This window comes from Sebastes umbrosus, chromosome 16 (genome assembly GCF_015220745.1).
Source record: "Sebastes umbrosus isolate fSebUmb1 chromosome 16, fSebUmb1.pri, whole genome shotgun sequence".
Lineage (NCBI taxonomy): Eukaryota > Metazoa > Chordata > Actinopteri > Perciformes > Sebastidae > Sebastes > Sebastes umbrosus.
The window spans coordinates 1,627,501-1,645,298 of record NC_051284.1 but is presented as its reverse complement, the minus strand read 5'-3'; the positions used below and the strand labels follow the sequence as shown (position 1 = coordinate 1,645,298).

At 41.7% G+C, this 17,798-nt stretch overlaps 1 protein-coding gene across 2 annotated transcripts in view; it reads right to left on the bottom strand.

The window, feature by feature from the left end:
- Positions 1 to 11,894: 11,894 nt before the first annotated feature.
- Positions 11,895 to 17,798, bottom strand: part of bcl11ba (BAF chromatin remodeling complex subunit BCL11B a) — a 47,759-nt gene continuing 41,855 nt past the window's right edge. For both annotated transcript variants that reach the window (XM_037746566.1, XM_037746567.1), the window contains one exon: positions 11,895 to 16,671. In XM_037746566.1, the coding sequence (XP_037602494.1) occupies positions 14,663 to 16,671 (2,009 nt within the window). In that variant the 3' untranslated portion in view covers positions 11,895 to 14,662. The remainder of the gene's footprint in view (positions 16,672 to 17,798) is intronic.

Here is a 17,798-nt window from a genome sequence, read left to right as displayed (position 1 = left end):
TGATCTTCCGGTGAATGTGATTTCAGCCTGTCAATAATAGATAAAGAAGTAAAACAAAATGAATGAATATTAAATAATAAATATAATGAATGACAACTTTAAAAAAAACTGCCTGCAAACTGAATTTCAGAGAAAAAAAAAAAATTTAAATTGTGTGACTAATTAGTAAAAATTAATGAGAATACATTTCCAAAGACCAGTCTGACTTGAGTATGACAGTACACCGCCTCAGAGGGTTCAGATTAGTTTGATAGAATGATCACGCTGGTGTGATCATATCAAAGGGTTAAATCAAGCAGTTATTTTAGAGAAAATATGGAAATATCAAGATGTATACCGCATATCGCCGAAAATATTGAGATATTATTTATAAGCCATATCACCCAGCCCTAATGTCTGCCTGTATAGTAAGTTGGAAGGTTGGGATCAATACTCCCTCTATGATGAATCTATAGTAAATCTTTATAATATTTTACTGATTGTTATGTGATCATTATTATGTAGATATATGATTTTCAAAGCTTTGATGAGGAGGACTCGTAACATCATAGTTTGACGCCCTTCTTGCTTTTTGCTGGAAGGCTTCATCTCTAAAATCCTGGGCAGTGTGTGAAAGAAAGGCTCTGAAACAAGGCTGGAGCAGAGTGATAATGGTACTGATAGTGTCACTCATGCTTCACCTCTCCCTCACTGTCTCTGTTGGCCTATAATTTCTGTTTTTCCCCCTGTAACCTCCTCTCTATTTCAAAGTGGAGAAAAAAAAAATCGCCTTCAGTGGTCAGATCTATCTGATCCTATCTTTTTTTCTCGCTGGCTTTAATGTAAGCAGATTCCCAATCAGCCAGGATGAATCCAATCAAGGCGAAGGGGGAGGCGCATCAATGTAGGGCACTTTTCCCAATGACTGCTGCAGGCCAGGAGATTAGAGGACAGAGAGAGTAAGACAGAGAGGGAGAGGAGGGGGGATTAGAAAGACAGAATTTCTACGATGAAGAAGAAGCCTTTCATTCAGCGATGCAACTAAATCACACATGCATTCATCACCTTCACCTCCATTCCCCCCCCCACCCACCCACCCAACCACCACATCCACAACTGCTCTTAGATATGGAAATGCAAATTTACCTTCTCCTTCCCTATTCACTTCTTTTTTTAATTATTTCTAGCATATGGACGCCAACAAGGATGGGAGGAGGGGACAGTGTTTCTTCAAATCAGCATGACTACTGGTTGCTTTATCGTCAAACTTTTCTCCCTCCCTCTCTCCCTTCCATTTCTTCATCCCTACACCACCAACGCCTGGTGACGGCTCTCCTTCCTCTCTTCTCTCTCCTATTTCCAAAGCTTAACTTCATTGTCTCAAGCCCCACTCCGCTTTCATCTTAAGACAAAGATTTATGTAAATCTTTGGGCCGGGCGTTAATGCGGAGCGCTGTGTGAGAAATAGCATCCCTAAATCGTGGCATTGTTGTTGAAAATGACAAGGCAGGCCCGTTAATCCTACAATGCGATCATCCAAATGTGTCATAATGCCGTGTGTAGGCAGGCGAATCTGAATATCAAAAAGACGCCACGCACCTCTTATGCGGCGCCTTCAGTACTTCCACTGCTAACGCACTACTTCCCTCTATCTCCCTCTTTCTCTTTCTCTTTCTCTCCGTCTCCGTCTTTAAAGGACTCACCCCGCTTCACTCTCACTCGCATTAAAAAAGGGAATAAAACACATAAGATGCCACAATCTGAAGTTTGTCGCAGAGCAGAAAATCAATGTCACATTTAACTTTCTCTTTATTGTTTCGCTTGTTTTTCTCCCACATATGAACGCTTTGATTCATGCAGATAATAACAAACTACATCTGTGTAATTGTCTAAGTGGCAGCGATTGTGAGTTGAAATAAATCGATGGCTTCTGCTTTGTCACCAAGATGTATTTATTTCAGAAACAGCGATACGAGGCTTTGTGGTGGAACAATATGCAGATTCAAAGGGAAACAAAAGGGTTGAATCGAGTCACTACATGTATGGAGTATTTAACTAACAATCGGTTACCTTGTATTCCTTTATTCAGGATCTGAAGAGGAGGCAGTGCCGGTTCTTCCTCTTATTTGTGTGTAGCGCTGCACTCTGGGATCAAATTGAGCCCAGTAAAAGTCTGATGAGGATTCATTTGCTGTGGGAAATTGACAGTGGAAATGAGGCAGAGACCGAGAAGCGTGATAGCTGCTTTTTTGGAAAGAGCCATGAAACAGGCATGTCAATCAATTGGACAGGGACAAGGCTGGTGAGTGATAATGTTAATAATTACCAGCCACGCCGTGGGACTCCTCCCTGATTGGCCGTGAAAGCTCTGCATTAATGAAATGTGCCCCAGCACTAGCCCCTTCTATCCCTTTCCTCCCAGCTTTACCTCCTGATACTGTGACACCTCCTCGTCTGACCCCTTCTCTCTTTCTCCTCCAAAGCCCCTCCACCTCCCTCCTTCATTCCTCTGCCATCCAGTCGGGGAAGAGCCCCGCGGGGGGATTTTGTCAGGGAGAATAGCGGCGTTGATCTTGAAGGCTTAAGACCCTACTGTACCTGTCAACAGTGTGGCTTTGGCGCTGACGACCAGCGGCTTAAGTCATTTGAAGTTGCTTCTTTTTTTAATGAGGAGGGGAGGAGGCGCAGTGAGCGCTGACAGCCAGTCAGGGTCTTGAAATAATTCCATACCTCTGAATAACCAGAGGTGTCTGTCTGACTTAATCCCCCCCCCCACACACACACACACACATACACACACACACACACCTTTAAGGTAGTGGAAATAAAAGCAGGTTGCAGGGCTAATAATGAGGAAGTGGTGGCAGAGAGAAGGACATCCTCGTCCTGTCACAATGCAGACTGCAGTTCTGCTGAAGCACTGTGGATTCACTCGATGAATCAAACGAACAAAGACGCATTGTCAATTACAATTTAAAAATGATTGCAACTCTGTCACTACAAATGGTCATCTTTGATGAGAACATAATACTGAACATTACTGGGATCCAAAATGACATAAACTTGCAACCAAATAATTTGTTTTTATTATAGAGTAATTATTATCTTGATTAATCATTTGGTCTGAAAAATGTCCAAGATGACTTCTTCAAATGTGTTGATTTATCCGACCAATGATGTAAGAAAACCAGCAAACATTCACATTTGGAACCCAAACTGAAGCTAAAATCAGGGAAGTATTGGCATTTTGGCAAAATATGACTGTTGATTACTAGATTGCTGATTAATTTTCTGTCATTCAACAAATCAATTAATCCACTAATGTTAACGTCACTGCTTTATTATGTGTTTCAAATCTCTGAGATTTTTTTGGGATGTTGTTTTACCTGCGACATAAATCTGTCCATGATTCGTCATTTTAGCTATTTTAAAATTAATTACTTGTGATTTTTAATCTCTTTTTATGAGCAAGGCTTCACTCCTTGCTTTCTCAATTTCTCCCCCCTCTTATTGGGTCTCATTACTTCGCTCTCACTTTCTTTCTCTTGGCTGGGATAATCCCCCCTGTAGGGGACTTCAAAGTGCAGGCCGGCCAGGGAAAAGCCTTAATTACCCATTTGCCTTGAAACTCAAGCCAAATCACAACTCGCCTTGGTCCGTCCGACTCCGCACTCCTGCCTCCCTCAGACTAATTGTGGGTCTGGATTTCGTTTTCTTTTTCCTCCTCCGCTGTGAAAATGGAAGATGAAATGAAATCAAAATAGGAGAGAAAAATCTGAAATGTTAAAGCAGGTGATGAGAGAGTTACTTGCCTCCATGTGTATTCGTTTTTTTTGTCTCAATACTGAGTTCACTTTTTTCAAACTCTTCCCAGTTAGTACAACAGTCAAAGTGGACCTAACTGTGGATTACTTTTCATTGCGTTGACACAAAATACATTGAATGACCACATCTATCAAAATTCATGAACTGTTTTCTCACTCAAACTCAACCAACAACGTCTGTGTATTTACACTCCATTTTGCACATTTACATACTATTGTAAAAACTGTTTAATTCATGAAACATAATTACTGTAAATCAGACATCTAAAGACATCTAGAGACATCTAAAGACATCTAAAAATAAATACAAAATGAATTAAAACGTATAAACTACAGCCCATCTCAGGATGGTGTCACTTTTCCCTCTACCTGACACTCTATTCCTCAACCCAACCACCAGTCACATGATCGGATGTCCCTCTTGGACACAATGAATGCTGCATGTCTGGACACATCAGCAGAAGCATGCAGGTATATTGCAAGAGAGAGGTCATCAAGTGTGATGTGGATGAGAACTTGTGGGCAAATGAAGAAGACAGGGTTGACTAGCAGTGTATTTCTCTATCTATCATATACAAGTATGAATAGCAGAGGCGTAGGTATATTGTGCAGGCAGTACGGTTGCACTGGGGCACGTGGGTTTGGGGGGCCCATGAAGAGAGCAGGCTCTCCAACAATGTGTTGAGTGGAGAGTGCCGGACTCTTGCGAGTGTTTGCAACCTTCAGCAATATACCTGTGGTCAAAGAAGAAGAACTCACATTACATTAAAGTAATGATGGTGCCATTTGCTCTGTAGGCCCTGGAAAAGGCAGATCTATCTCCATCATGGTTTACTTTCTCTTTTTTGGGGGGTAAAATAGTCAGCTGTGATAAAATGATAGGCTTATTCTTTTATGCTTAACTATTAACTATTCAATTAAATTAATCATTTCATCATTTTCTTTGGTATTTTGTCATATACAGATATGCAATGATGATTACTGGGTAATATGTTAATATTGTCCAATGTCAGGTCTATATTTTTAATTTGACGTTAAAATGATGTGTTTGTGTGTGTGAGTGTATGCTTTATAAGTAACTAGTGTGCACTAGGGTGTGCACTGGGGCCCATCGGAACCACCTTACGCCATTGATGAATAGTGAATAAGTATGGTTTGGTCTTGCATTACTGGAATTACTTTAGTTTCATTTTGTGCAGTTGGTATTACTCTCTTCAAAATTGTCAAAAACAATAAAGCCTATTGAAGCATTTCTGATTCATTTATGTTTTCATATATTTACTGTAGCACAATCCATTGATAAAGAAGGGTTTTTTGTTTTAATTGAATCTTGGTTTATGCGAAATAAATAAATAATGACAATGATGATACATATTGTGATGCTACCTGCTGTTAATATTGTTTTAGACTAATGTTGTCAGTGTTCTGGTACAGGAGTTGATCCTGAGACATTGACACATGTATCAAGTGTTCTGGTTGCATTAGTGCATTTTGGATGTGAGGTTAACTGTTGTGCTGAGCTGCATGTCAGTAAAGACAAGAGAATTGTCTGAACAATTTGAAAAAGGGAACTAATTGCCAGTATAATCAATTAAAAAAAAAAAAACTGTAAGAAGACAGTGACATTCGATGATGCCAAGAATAATGATCTTAGTGACTGTGCTGCTATCAATGTAGATTTTTGTATATTCATTGTAAACCCTGTCATTCAAAGTCATAGAAGTACAGCGCTTTGTGAGATGAAAACAATAAATGATCTCTTCTTGTCTGTTGTGTGTTGCTTTTACAGTTTTTATAGTCGGTAACACACAACTGAATGTTACATAGTTCGGACTTTCATTACACCGAAACGGACTGTGATGTGGTTTCTCTCTCAGCCTGGCCTTAGTTATCACTGTCTTCATTTTTTATTTTATCTAAACGTTTTAATACCTTTTTAAAAAACTTTGTTTAATATATTCCAAATTTTAACCACAATCAGTGAATGTCATCTTGTCTGTCAAAAATCAAGTTTTAGAGCTGATGGGGGCTATTCGTTCAACGTAACATGCCAACGCACGAACTGGGCAAAGCAGCTGTGGCTCTGCGTCCCTGTCTCCTACATGGGGTGGAGGACAAAATGCATCCAGTTGTATGACCCAAGACCTGAATGAACTCCTTCAGTTCTTGGAAAAAAGGAGGGATTTGGTCTGAGGGTAGCCCTGCTGCAGCCACCACCAAACAGCAAGCAACTGGGGTGCACCGACAGGGCGGTCAGTTCACACACTCTCTTACCTCCACTGCTGGGGGGGAGGCCTCCTGCAAGAACCGCTTCACGAGAGGGTAGCCAAAAACCGGTCTGTTGCCAAAACCCTTGTGGCAGGAAGGAGTGTCTGCTGCAAACACTTTAGTAGTGGCATGAGACAGCCTTCTGTCCATCTCCAGCAAAAAGGAGAGAATGGACCCAACTACACAGGACAGGGGATCTGGCCTCCTTTTCAGCACACCTGTAACAGGCAGTGGTGGATCCCGTCCTTGCCGCCTGGATGGTCTGCACAACCTGGACAGAGAGTCCAACCCTCCTCAACCTGTTAAGGCTAAGCACTGCATGTGTAGAAGCCACAGCGGTAGCACTGGAAGGGCAGCTGCCCTAAACCCCATTAAACCCTGCCGCCGTTGAACGCTGTAGAACTGCAAAAAAATAACTCTGTGACCAGCTGTGAGGTGGCGGCTAGAAAGCTGCGACTCTGTCTCAGCCCTCACGTGATTTTCCAAAAACGGAAGGCTGGCCTATGGGAGACCGATATAGAAATGTCCGAGCCGGATATGAGGTCATTAAACGAACCATCAGTGTTTGAATGTGTGTGTGAATGGGTGAATACTGACATGTAGTGTAAAGCGCTTTGAGTGGTTGGAAGACTAGAAAGGCACTGTATAAATGCAAGTCCATTTACCGTTTTTACCATTTACGTCACCGTGTTCAATCCCTCCCGTAGGGAGAACATGGAAAGAGACGAGCCTGTGATGAAGTTTTGAACACATCATCACTGGCCCGCCTGTTATGAAGCTGCAGACGTTGCGGGTCACTGTGTTTCATCCCTCCCGTCTCCCTTGTGGAGATCGATGAAGGAGGAACAGACACGTGTGTTCTTCCTCCATCCCCCAGGGTTAAACTAGAGTGAAGTGTATTTCCCCACAAGGTAATACAGCCAGACATCCCACCGCCAACCCAGGGTACGATTTGCACACGTCGATCTGTAATAACACAGTAACGACAGCCAAAACCAGGAGTAGGAAGTGAAAAAGGACGAGCCTGGTGGTGAGATCCGTGATTGCACCGTCGACCCGCCTGTAATGCAGCAGCTGACATTGTGTCATAGAACCCTTGAATCCCGTGTGGAGATCGATGAGGGAGAAATAGACATATGGGTTATGGCTGGTTTGTGTGTGTGAGTGTGGTTGACACTGGGCCGTCATGAAACTGGCTAAAACTTATTTATTTAATCTTAGTATTAATAGACTTTTTTTTTACTCTTCTGTTTAAGCGGGTCATCGACCTGTTGCTGCTCCCCTCGCTGCCATCTCATAGTGGTACAGGTGTGCAGATCAACCGTCTGAAGCTGAACTGTTTTGCAGACGCACCGCCAGTCTCCTTCCCGAGGTTGAGCTCGTTCGGAGTTGGAACCTTCAGGCCGATGCTGCTGGAAATGCACCACGCAGTGACAACAGCTCCATGACATCAGACACTGCAGAGCCCGTTCTCTCCATCATAGGACTCGGTGCCGTGCAGAGCACCAAGCAGTCCGGCGTGTTCCACCGATCCAGGCTCGAGCAGAGTCTCCCATGGGTGCCGTTGTCGCTTTGAGGCGCAGCAGCATTGGCCTGAGGGTTCCCAGAAAAATAAATACATAAATAAATATAAATGCAAAAATGTATAAATAAATAAAAAAATAAATGCAAAAACAAATAAACACATTTTAAAATGAATAAAAAAATAAATGCAAAAATAAATAAACACATTTTAAAATGAATAAAAAAATAAATGCAAAAATAAATAAACACATTTTAAAATGAATAAACAATGAATACATAAATAAATAAAAGGTAGAATTAAAGAGAATAAATAATGGAATTATTACAAATATAAATCAATAAAGAAGCAAATTAAAACAGAAATATAAGTTTATGTCACATTTTATCAATTAATCAATGGCTACATTTATTTTTAATATTATTTTTGCTACATTTAATGACACTTATTTATTTACTGAGTCATTTATTTATTTATTCACTTATTTTTTATTTTGGCAGGTTCCGTCCTCCATATAAAAACGTCATATTTGGTTCATGCCGTTTTAACGAGACGTCATGGAGTGCTGAGGAGGTGGACAGGTGAGGGTAATGTGCTCTATGAGCAATGTAATTTGTTTTAATCAAAACATTCTTTACATTTTCTACAAAATAGCCAACATCCGCTTTATTTAACAACATCAACCAGATCACGCCATCACGCCCTAAGTGGGTCACGTGACCCACACATAGACTGTATGTGGACGTAGTCATCGTCACATCACCCAATCATTTGTAGACTGCTGTTTTGAAGCCTTAAGTGCGTCATTTTGGCTGTCGCTATGTTGAGTTGTAGCCGTCACCATCTCCGTTATTTGCAACCAGAAGTGACATGAGAGGGTGGAGTAAAGTACAACCGAACGCTGAAGAAGACATTTTTAGGCGACCAAAGGTTCTAATTAACTTTGATGAACTGAAAACACAGTGTGAAAGGGTTAAAGTTCTAAGACGGAAACACGGACAACTCCCAGACCAGACAACGCCGTGGTATCGACCTGTCAATCACAAGGTAGCCCCGCCGTGAAGCATCCCCTGCTTTATGGTCTATGTGACTCTAAATGGGACCATCATTTACTAAATGAACATCATGCTGTATTGAAGAAGACTTGAAACTAGAGATTGACACCATAAACTCATGTTTACAATGTTTACTGAGGTAATAAATCAAGAGAGAAATAGGCTCATTTTGTCATAGACTTCTATACAATCAGACTTCTTTTTGCAACCAGAGGAGTCGCCCCCTGCTGGCTGGTAGAGAGAATGCAGGTTTAAGGCTCTTCAGCATTGGTTTCACTTCTCACACCTCAGAGTTGCCGACTGCACCCACACTGTCGGGGATGCTCTCTCCCATAGACCAGCATCTGCCCTGTTGTTCCACTCCGAGCAGAAGCCCTCTGTTGGAATGCCTCTGTCGAGGCAGCCTGGAAAGGGAGGTGAGGGGGGGGCTGCCCAGGCCATGCTCCGTGCTGCCATCACTCTCTTTTCCTCACCGTTGCGTTGCTACGCCCGGCCTCAGCTCTTTTCTGATGATGAACGAGCGGTCGGTGACGACTATAAGCTGTGGTTCCAGATTTAATTATAGACATTTAAAAGGAATTAAATCATACTTATGATAAATGTTTAAAAATACCCTGCTAACGCAGTGTTGTCGTTAACAGGATAATAATAATCTCTACTGTGCAGTCAGTAAAGGAATAACAGTAAATTGTGGTTTGTCCCAGTTTAAACTGGTAAACACTATCTGATTAATAAAGTGGAGGGTTAGAAGTATTTTTTTAGTGATGGCCTCAGATTTAATTAAAAAATGCTCAAAGGGAATTAAGATATGCATCCAATATATGTAGAAACATATCCTGTTACACAACAATATATATTAGGGGTGGCTGTAGCTCAGTGGGTAGAGCGGGTCGTCCTTTAACCACAATGTTGGCGGTTCATCCCCAGCTCCTCCTGTCCGCAAGTGTCCTTGAACGAGACACTGAACCCCAAGTTGCTCCCCGGCTGCTCCTAAATGCTTAGGAAGGGGTAAATGCAGAGGTCAAATTTCATGTATGTACCTGTATGTATGTGACAAAAGTAATAACGTGTTTTTTTAACAGGATAAGAGTGTATTACTGTTTAATTGTAGTATATGTATAAAAGTGTGCAGTATAATAGTAAATTTTACTGTATACAATTTACACTGGATTTAATTATGACGGCTCAAAAGGAATTTTAATATTCTTACAGTATAAGTATAAAAGTATTTTGTTAGTGACTACACTGCAAAGTTAACGTGATGTGCTGAAGTGTACTCCACATGCTTTAAAACGAAATACAATACTCTGATGAAGACGCAGTGGGCATCGAAACATTAGTCTTTAAATAAAGTTCACTGCCTTGAAGCCGTGTGCTCCAGTGTGGACATGCTCTCTGAAAACTCTCCTGTTACATCTTCAGAAGGGTTAGAAATATTTCAGATTTAATTATAGTGGAAATTTAAATGTACTTATAGTTCATGTATATGTATAAGTGTACTGTTAATGACTGGACCATGCAGAGAATGAAATGTAATTATAAACAGGAAAACATTACATTATGATGTGTTGAATGGCTCAGACCAGTCAAACTATCTGTAGTATTCAATGGACTCTTTTACTGTGGTTATTTATGTGCAAGTCATTTTGTGGTGCGGTGCACTTAAAAAAAAAAGAGGTAGACGGGGGGAGTCTCAATGTCATGTTTACTGTAACCAGCCAATAGCGTCCACTGGCCGCATCTCAGTGACATCATAGAGAACACAAGCCGCAGCCTATAAGAGTCAGTTTATGTATTTAAATAAAGTGACATCACAAACAGCATTACATCTCTACTCCAAAAGCCCCGCCCCCCAGTCCCAGACCCTCTGCATTATTGAACATTATTACATATCAAAAATTACATTTTCTCAATTTCATCCCAATGCTGCTTTTTGTTTATATTATTTTTGAAACCTAAAGCTAGCTGACGATATGGAATGTGGAATTGATTTGATTTTGATAGGTAGGACCTGGTGGGAGAGCCAATAAAAACAGGACAGAAGACAGTATCAGGAAGTGGCTGACAAATAAAAGTCTACTGTCGTAACAAATGCAACTTTACTGGATTAGCTTCTGCTTCTTCTAGAGAGGAGCTGCTGATGGGGAATTCAGTAGCTTTCAGGGTTTTATCTGAGCACCAACCATTTTCTATGAGAAAAAGCATCAAACGAATGGAGCATACAGTCAGGTTGTTTTCTTCTTCATCATCTCGGCACTTCTTTGATTTGCAGGTGTTCGTATGATTGTGGGTTTTTGTGGTCAGTGTCAGCAGCAGTAAATGTGTTTGAAGTTAATATGTTTTCAGGACTCTATTGAATTACGCCAAAAACCTCGAGCAGAATTTAAGAGTGTGTGAATAATATTTCAGGTTTATGTCCATCAGTGTGTTGCCATGGTCCCTTTCTGTCAGACCAGCTCAAAGAAAATGAGACAAACAAGCAAAGGATGAAGAATTGTAACAGCTTGTATTTGTGCTCTGTTCTCATGCCGAGAAATATCAACGGGGGAGACATGTGCCTGAAAACTGACATGGAGGTCACAAAGGTCAAACAGAATACCCCCCCACCCCCAACCCCACCCCTAGACACATGAAGTCACTGCCAGTGCCAGTTAGAAATCACAAACAAATAAAAAGAAAAAAAAGTCAAACAAAATGAAAACAGCATAGTCATAAAAAACTATGTACAACCAATGGAACGGTAAACAAACCATTGACTTGTGTTTTTGTCACTAAAAGGCCGTCAGACAACCTTTTGATCCCCTTCTGTACAACGTCATTCATTACAACAGTACAAATTCATCAGGTGATTTATCCTGCCCAACGAGAGGAAAATAGCTTGCGGCAGCCTGTGAGTCGTATCTCGTCATTGGCATGAAGTCATTCTCCCCCTGCACCCGATACAAGAGCAAGACGTCCCGAGGTACTCAGAGTACCTTGTTTACAAAAGGATGCACATAGCCTACAAGTTAAAAAAAGACAAGCTCCTTAGGAAAGACAGCAAGTGCCTACACACATATTTCAAACCATCCATGAAGAATAATCCATTCCAGAAGAAGAAAAATAGATAAAAGTCAGGATTCTCAGTGTGTTTTTCCTGAAAAGCAGAACCAATGTTCTGTCGTTTCTAAGGGAGAAAACCCATCCCCCCCCCACCCCTACCCCAACAGCCATCCCACCACCAAATCCAAGGTTGTTACAGCTCAGTCATTTTTTAATTTGTTTATTTTTTATTTCATTACACCCAAGGCAGAATAAAAGTTACTAAAACTTAAGACTTTTACAGTTACAGTGACAAAAACAGTTTAAGAGACCCACAATTTAAATTGGACTGCAAAATAAAAAATAAAAAAACAACCTTTTTTCTATTTTTGTAAAATGCCCAGGCATTCTCCAATATTACAAATACTGGTATACTTTTACAGTAAACAAGAAAAATGTAATATATATTCATATATATTTATATATATACTAAAACCCCGTCACCAAAAAAAAAGAAAAAGAAAAAAAACAATATACACATCGCCACTACGGCATTCAGAGAAACTTTATAAGCAAACCTGGAAAAAAAAAATACTCGTTTGTTTAAAACACACATACACACAAATATTATTTTACCCTTGTACTTGTTTCAATACTGTAAACTTATTTTAAGACAGAGTGCACTAAATTCTTTTTTTAGTTTCTGCATTTCCTGATTTTTGTTGAGTCTCTTCCTTGACTTTTTGTGTGGCTTTTGTCCACTCCTGGAATTTTCTGTTGTGGGACAGACTCTTGTCCTTATGAGTGAGGAATTTGATATATATCTATATATAAGTTTGTGCCTTTATATGTACATATGCATACATATATACACACACAGACACACTGATATTGTGCTGGGTACTCCTAAACCTAAACTGAGCATTGTTTCATTGTTGTATTGATTTCAATATTTCTGTTGAAATGTCAAATCACGTTAAAGTTAACACAATTTTACTTTTCTTTCTTGTTCAATTTGATGCTTCATAAAAAGTGTTGCATTTGTCTGAGACAATAAATAGGAAGATCATTATTCAAGGCACACTCATGTCAAATCGAATGGCAGTACAAAAACTGTCCCAAATAAATTGTTTTTCTTTCTTCTTTTTTTTTTCAACTTTATAGTGCCAGCATTGGGAAAGCCTAGCCTAACAACCCTGGGCACTTCAGCGTCAGGAGATCCCAAGCTCTAGACCCTTTTGTACCTTTTCTGTCCAGCTTTGTGTCTGTGTCGGACGGAAAAATCATAAAGTGCGGGTCTGTTGCTAAGAGCTCTGAATTTATACATTGACAGCAAATCAGATCTGATTTTTTTTTCTTTTTTAAAAGTGCCACTATGAAGGCGGATGGGGCCTAAAGAAAACTGGGGTTATGATATTCAAATGAACAAAGGGGCATGGAGCGAACTGATGCTGCTTCTCTTTCTATTAGTCTTACTACTTCAGCACACACTGATATATAGTTCCTCTTCTACACAAAACTGTCCCACAACTAATGGTAAAACTTTGACGGATTCCTATTCCTGGAGATCAGATTATATAATTATAGAATCACTATAACAACACTAGTCAAAATTTACCGTACCACTTTTTTGAAACAAATTGTAAGATATTTTAGCACACAAAATGCATAGGGATGTTAATTTTTATAAATCTGAGAATTCAATTTTCTGCAGAAATGGAGTTAAAGTAGTGACATCTGCCATGTATGCACATCCATTTAACCCTCTCTAAACTAATTCATGTTATATTTAGAAGCTGTGACTTCAAATAGAATCGAGTCTAACCACTTTGATTCGAGTATAAATCTTGGGCATTAGCTCGGTAGGGGGGACAGAGGGCAGCAAGGGATGGTGTAGCGGACACAACTGTCCCTGATTATTTCAACGTGTTATGAAATAGAAATGCTTCTGGAAGCATAGGAATGAATGGGTATATCAAGAAAAGTAGTATAGCTCACCCTGAGATGTCCCTGTGCTCGCTCTCTTGTCTCATTCTTCTATCTACCTCTATGCATACTCGTATTGCATGGCTTCATGCTCAGTTTACTTAAAATAAATAATATAGCCTAGATCATATGGCTTCATGCAAAATATAATACATGGATGTATGAATGTAGGTAAGATGGAGGGGGGGAGGGGGCAAAGCAGAAGAAGTGAGGGATGGTTGTCGTAGCGTTGTCAGGGCTTGGTACTACATACCAGTCAGCAGCTGCCTTATCTAGAATCTCTTTCTTCTGGCTGGTAATGATGTTCCTAGGAGGAGACAGGGTTTATGAACCTTGGGATCCTCTTTGATTTTAGATTTACTGTCAAATATGACGCTCAGTGCTACATATCCAATTATATTGACATGTTTTAGACTCAGTTCATGCTACAATGCCAAAGGATTGTTGTCCGCGTATCGTCATCACACAAAATAGACTAATTCTAGCATTCTCAGTTAACGCCACTTTCAAATTGAAGATTGAATTCAGCTTCTCTTCAAGAAATCACACGTTTAGCTTAATATACAATTTCCTACAAGCAGTGGCCAAAAAAATTATTACTTAAAATGGACTTTTGTCTTCTAAAAAACTCTCAGGATATCATGTGGGTTTAACAGAGTAACGCAAAATCAAAGTAAAACAGTTTTTTAAAATGCCTAAATAATAATGTACCTGCACATGCCAAAATACAAAATCCAATAAATACAGAAATTATTGCACAGTTAAAGGCTCCACATATGTTATAACTCAACTGACTGATTGTTTAAAAAGGAACCCCAAATGAGGCAGTTTAGACAGCTTCAATTGGTGTTAAGATCTCTGTTTTCACTTTTTTTTCAGTTGGCAGTTTCTTAAAAACACAAAATTAACCCAAAATTAAGTTTTCAGAATAAGAGTATCCAGCTACCCCGTTTTGTTTATTTTTTAAGTCAAAGTGTGGTGCAGAGTATGGAAACAGAGAACCTGGTTTAGGTTCTCTCAGCTTGTTCTTGTTCAATTTTGACCTCATTGGTCATCAAATGTTCTCCATGCCACTTTTTCATATGTTTTTCCAGAGTGCTGTACACGCTGAAGGGCATTTGGCAAATGTCACAGCGGTAGACCTCCTTACCATGCTGGCCATGTGTCTTCATGTGGCGCGTGAGCTTGGAGCTCTGGGCACAGGCATAGTTGCACAGCTCACACTTGTAGGGCCTCTCGCCAGTGTGACTGCGCCGGTGCACCGTCAGGTTGCTACAGTTCTTGAACACCTTGCCGCAGTATTCGCAGGTGTCGCACCTCCTGCTATCCTTGGAGGTAGGCCGGCCTCCACCCAGATGAGGTGTGCTGCCTCCGCTGGCGGTGCCGCTGCGGCCCGACAGGCCTCCATCCAGCAGGTCACCCGGAGGCGTTGAGAACCGCAGGCTGCCGTTCTCGGACGAGTGCTCAGAGGAGGTGGCGAAGGGCGATTGTCTGGAGTCAGTGAAGCCTAGGAAAGGGTCTTTGATGAAGTGGCGTGAGGCCGCATAGCCCACTAACCACTGGGAGTAGACGTTCTCAGAGGGGATGTGGGGTGCTGGGGGAATGTCCAAGTCTTTTTCAATCTTGATCCTCTTATTTGAGGAATTGGACAGGCTGGGGCTGGTGATAGGGGTGGGCTTACGGGGAAACAGGCCTGAGAAAGAGTCACCGGAGCCACAATTCCGGCCGTTAATGGTTGTCCTCTCTTCCTGCTGGTGGTGGTGATGGTGGTGGTCCATCTCCCCAGCCACTGAGTCCTCATCCCCAGTGTCCCGCTGGCCATCCGAGCCCCTCTTGGAGAAGGGCATCCTTTTACGATTGTCAACTATCAAATTATTGTACTGCTGTATAGAGTTGAGCCCCCCACCGTCCACCATCTTCTCAAGGGCGAGTGATGACTTCTCCTCTGAGGGCAGTTTAGCGCCATTCTCCCTGTTCCGGTAGAACTCAGACTCCATGCTGAAGTTGGATTCTGGTCGACTCTCATTCTCAAGTTCCTCTTCTTCCTCTTCCTCCTCTTCCTCCTCATTGCCTTCCCCCTGGAAGTCCCCATCACGATTCTTCATGCCCTCACCTGTGACATCACTGGTGCCTGGCTCTGGGGAGCTTGTGGTGGACAGTCCATCATCTGAGCGCCCCGTCAGGGATCCAGCCTTGTGCATGTGTGTCTTCATGTGGCGCTTCAGCTTGCTTGCCTGAGAGCAGGCGTGGTCACACAGCTGGCACTTGTATGGTTTTTCTCCAGTATGGCTGCGCCGATGCACCACCAAGTTGCTCTGGAACTTGAAGGTCTTACCGCAGAACTCACAGGACTTGACCTTGGCCTGTGTCTGGGGAGGGGTGGTGCTGTTTGGGGGCATCGGCGGTAAGGGGGGGGTGCTCAAAAAAGGTGATTTTGGCCCAGGCTGGAAGGGGTTGGGGTTTAGTAGTCGGTGCATAGGGTTGGCCCTGCTGGGTGACAACGGTGGTGTGGTGGTGTTGTTGTTCCCCGCCAACTCACGTAACCGCCTGGAGAAGTCCATGGACTGGGACTCCATGGCCACAGGTGTTAGCCGCATTACCCTCTCAAAGGCACTAGGGTGCTGTGAGATGAGGCCCATTTCCTCTGCGCTAAGGCGTTCCAGCCGATGGGGGTCCAGGTGGTGGCGGGGAGGCGGGCTGATGAATGGAGGCGTGTTGGGGAGGCGGTTCTCCATGAAGCTTGGTGGAGGCTCCCGGAGCAGGGGGCCCGTCATCCTCAGGAGGTGGAAGGGGTTGTTGTCCCCGAGAAAGTTGGTGAGGGGGGACTGCGGGATGGAGTCATTGCCCAGGGGTGGAGGCATACTGATGCGTGGGGTGAGGGATGCGTTGGAGGGGTTGGACTCCAGGTATATGCGAATGCCGTGGGTGTTCTGGGCATGCTGCAGCAGGAACCAGGCACTGGGGAAGGGCTGCTTACATGTGGTACATATATAGCTGGAAGGCTCACCCCTGCCACCTGCAACACACAGAGAAAGAAATATATTCAATATTTCAGCTGAGAACCAACTTATTCTATACTACGCTCTTAGAACTTCAGTCAGAGATGAACAAGCACATCTGAAATGGCAAGCATGTTTCAAGTGCAAAATGAAACATGGATTCCTTTTTAAGATTATTAGATCAAATGAAATCTACTTCATTCATGAATCAGATTGTCATGAACAATATTGCTTTTTTTTTAAATAACAGCTTATTTGCAGTGTGTAAACTTTTCTTGGTTGTAAAGCAGTGAGGTAAGTGTGTATGCTTTATACGCTGCCTAATAGTCATAGTCGCTGGAAAGGCCTTGGCTCATCATGCTGTCACATAAATGCTACATACTTATCACACTTTTGACAAGTACATTTTCACAGTCACACTGGATTGGCCCACACTGGATCCATGTTTTAAGAGGTGCTTAATCTCTCACGTAGTAGAGTGAATCTCCCACTACAAACTGCTGAATTATAACAGTGTGTGACTGTGTGTGTGGCTTACACATACAGTAAGCATCATGGTATGATATATGTACTGTAAGTTTGCATGCTCAGTGAATGATTTAAAAAATCTGGGAACCCCTCCAATCAGTCTGTAATGTTTGCCGAGATAGAGATGCCAAACTATTATTATTTATTATATATAAATATTAGTGAAGTTGGAGGAAGTACAAGTTCAAGAATTATTTAACAAAGACTAATCGCACACCAGTAAATAAAGGTCTCAGCTCTTCTGGGGAGTAACATTCTTTAAAAATCCGGCAAGCGCAAGAAATGGGCGTAGAGAAAGGGCTTAAAAAAATATATCATGGAGTTACAAAGGAGAGCAAAGTGATGATTGTATATATGATATTTTCAAAATGATTAACATTATAAAAAAGGCAGTTGTATCTGTGTTATGAGTCTGAATAAAAAAGGCACAGTCTTCAATTAATGTTGGCTAAAAAAATCCACTTATCACCCTTTTAGAAGTGAGACTTTTTTAACCATTTCCTAGGCAGTGGAAAACCTTGAATACTGACTCTGCAATCGCAAACATCAGCTCCTTCAGAGTTAAGGACGGCAAATGTCTTGTCAATCAATGGTAATAAATGAGATGGAATCACAG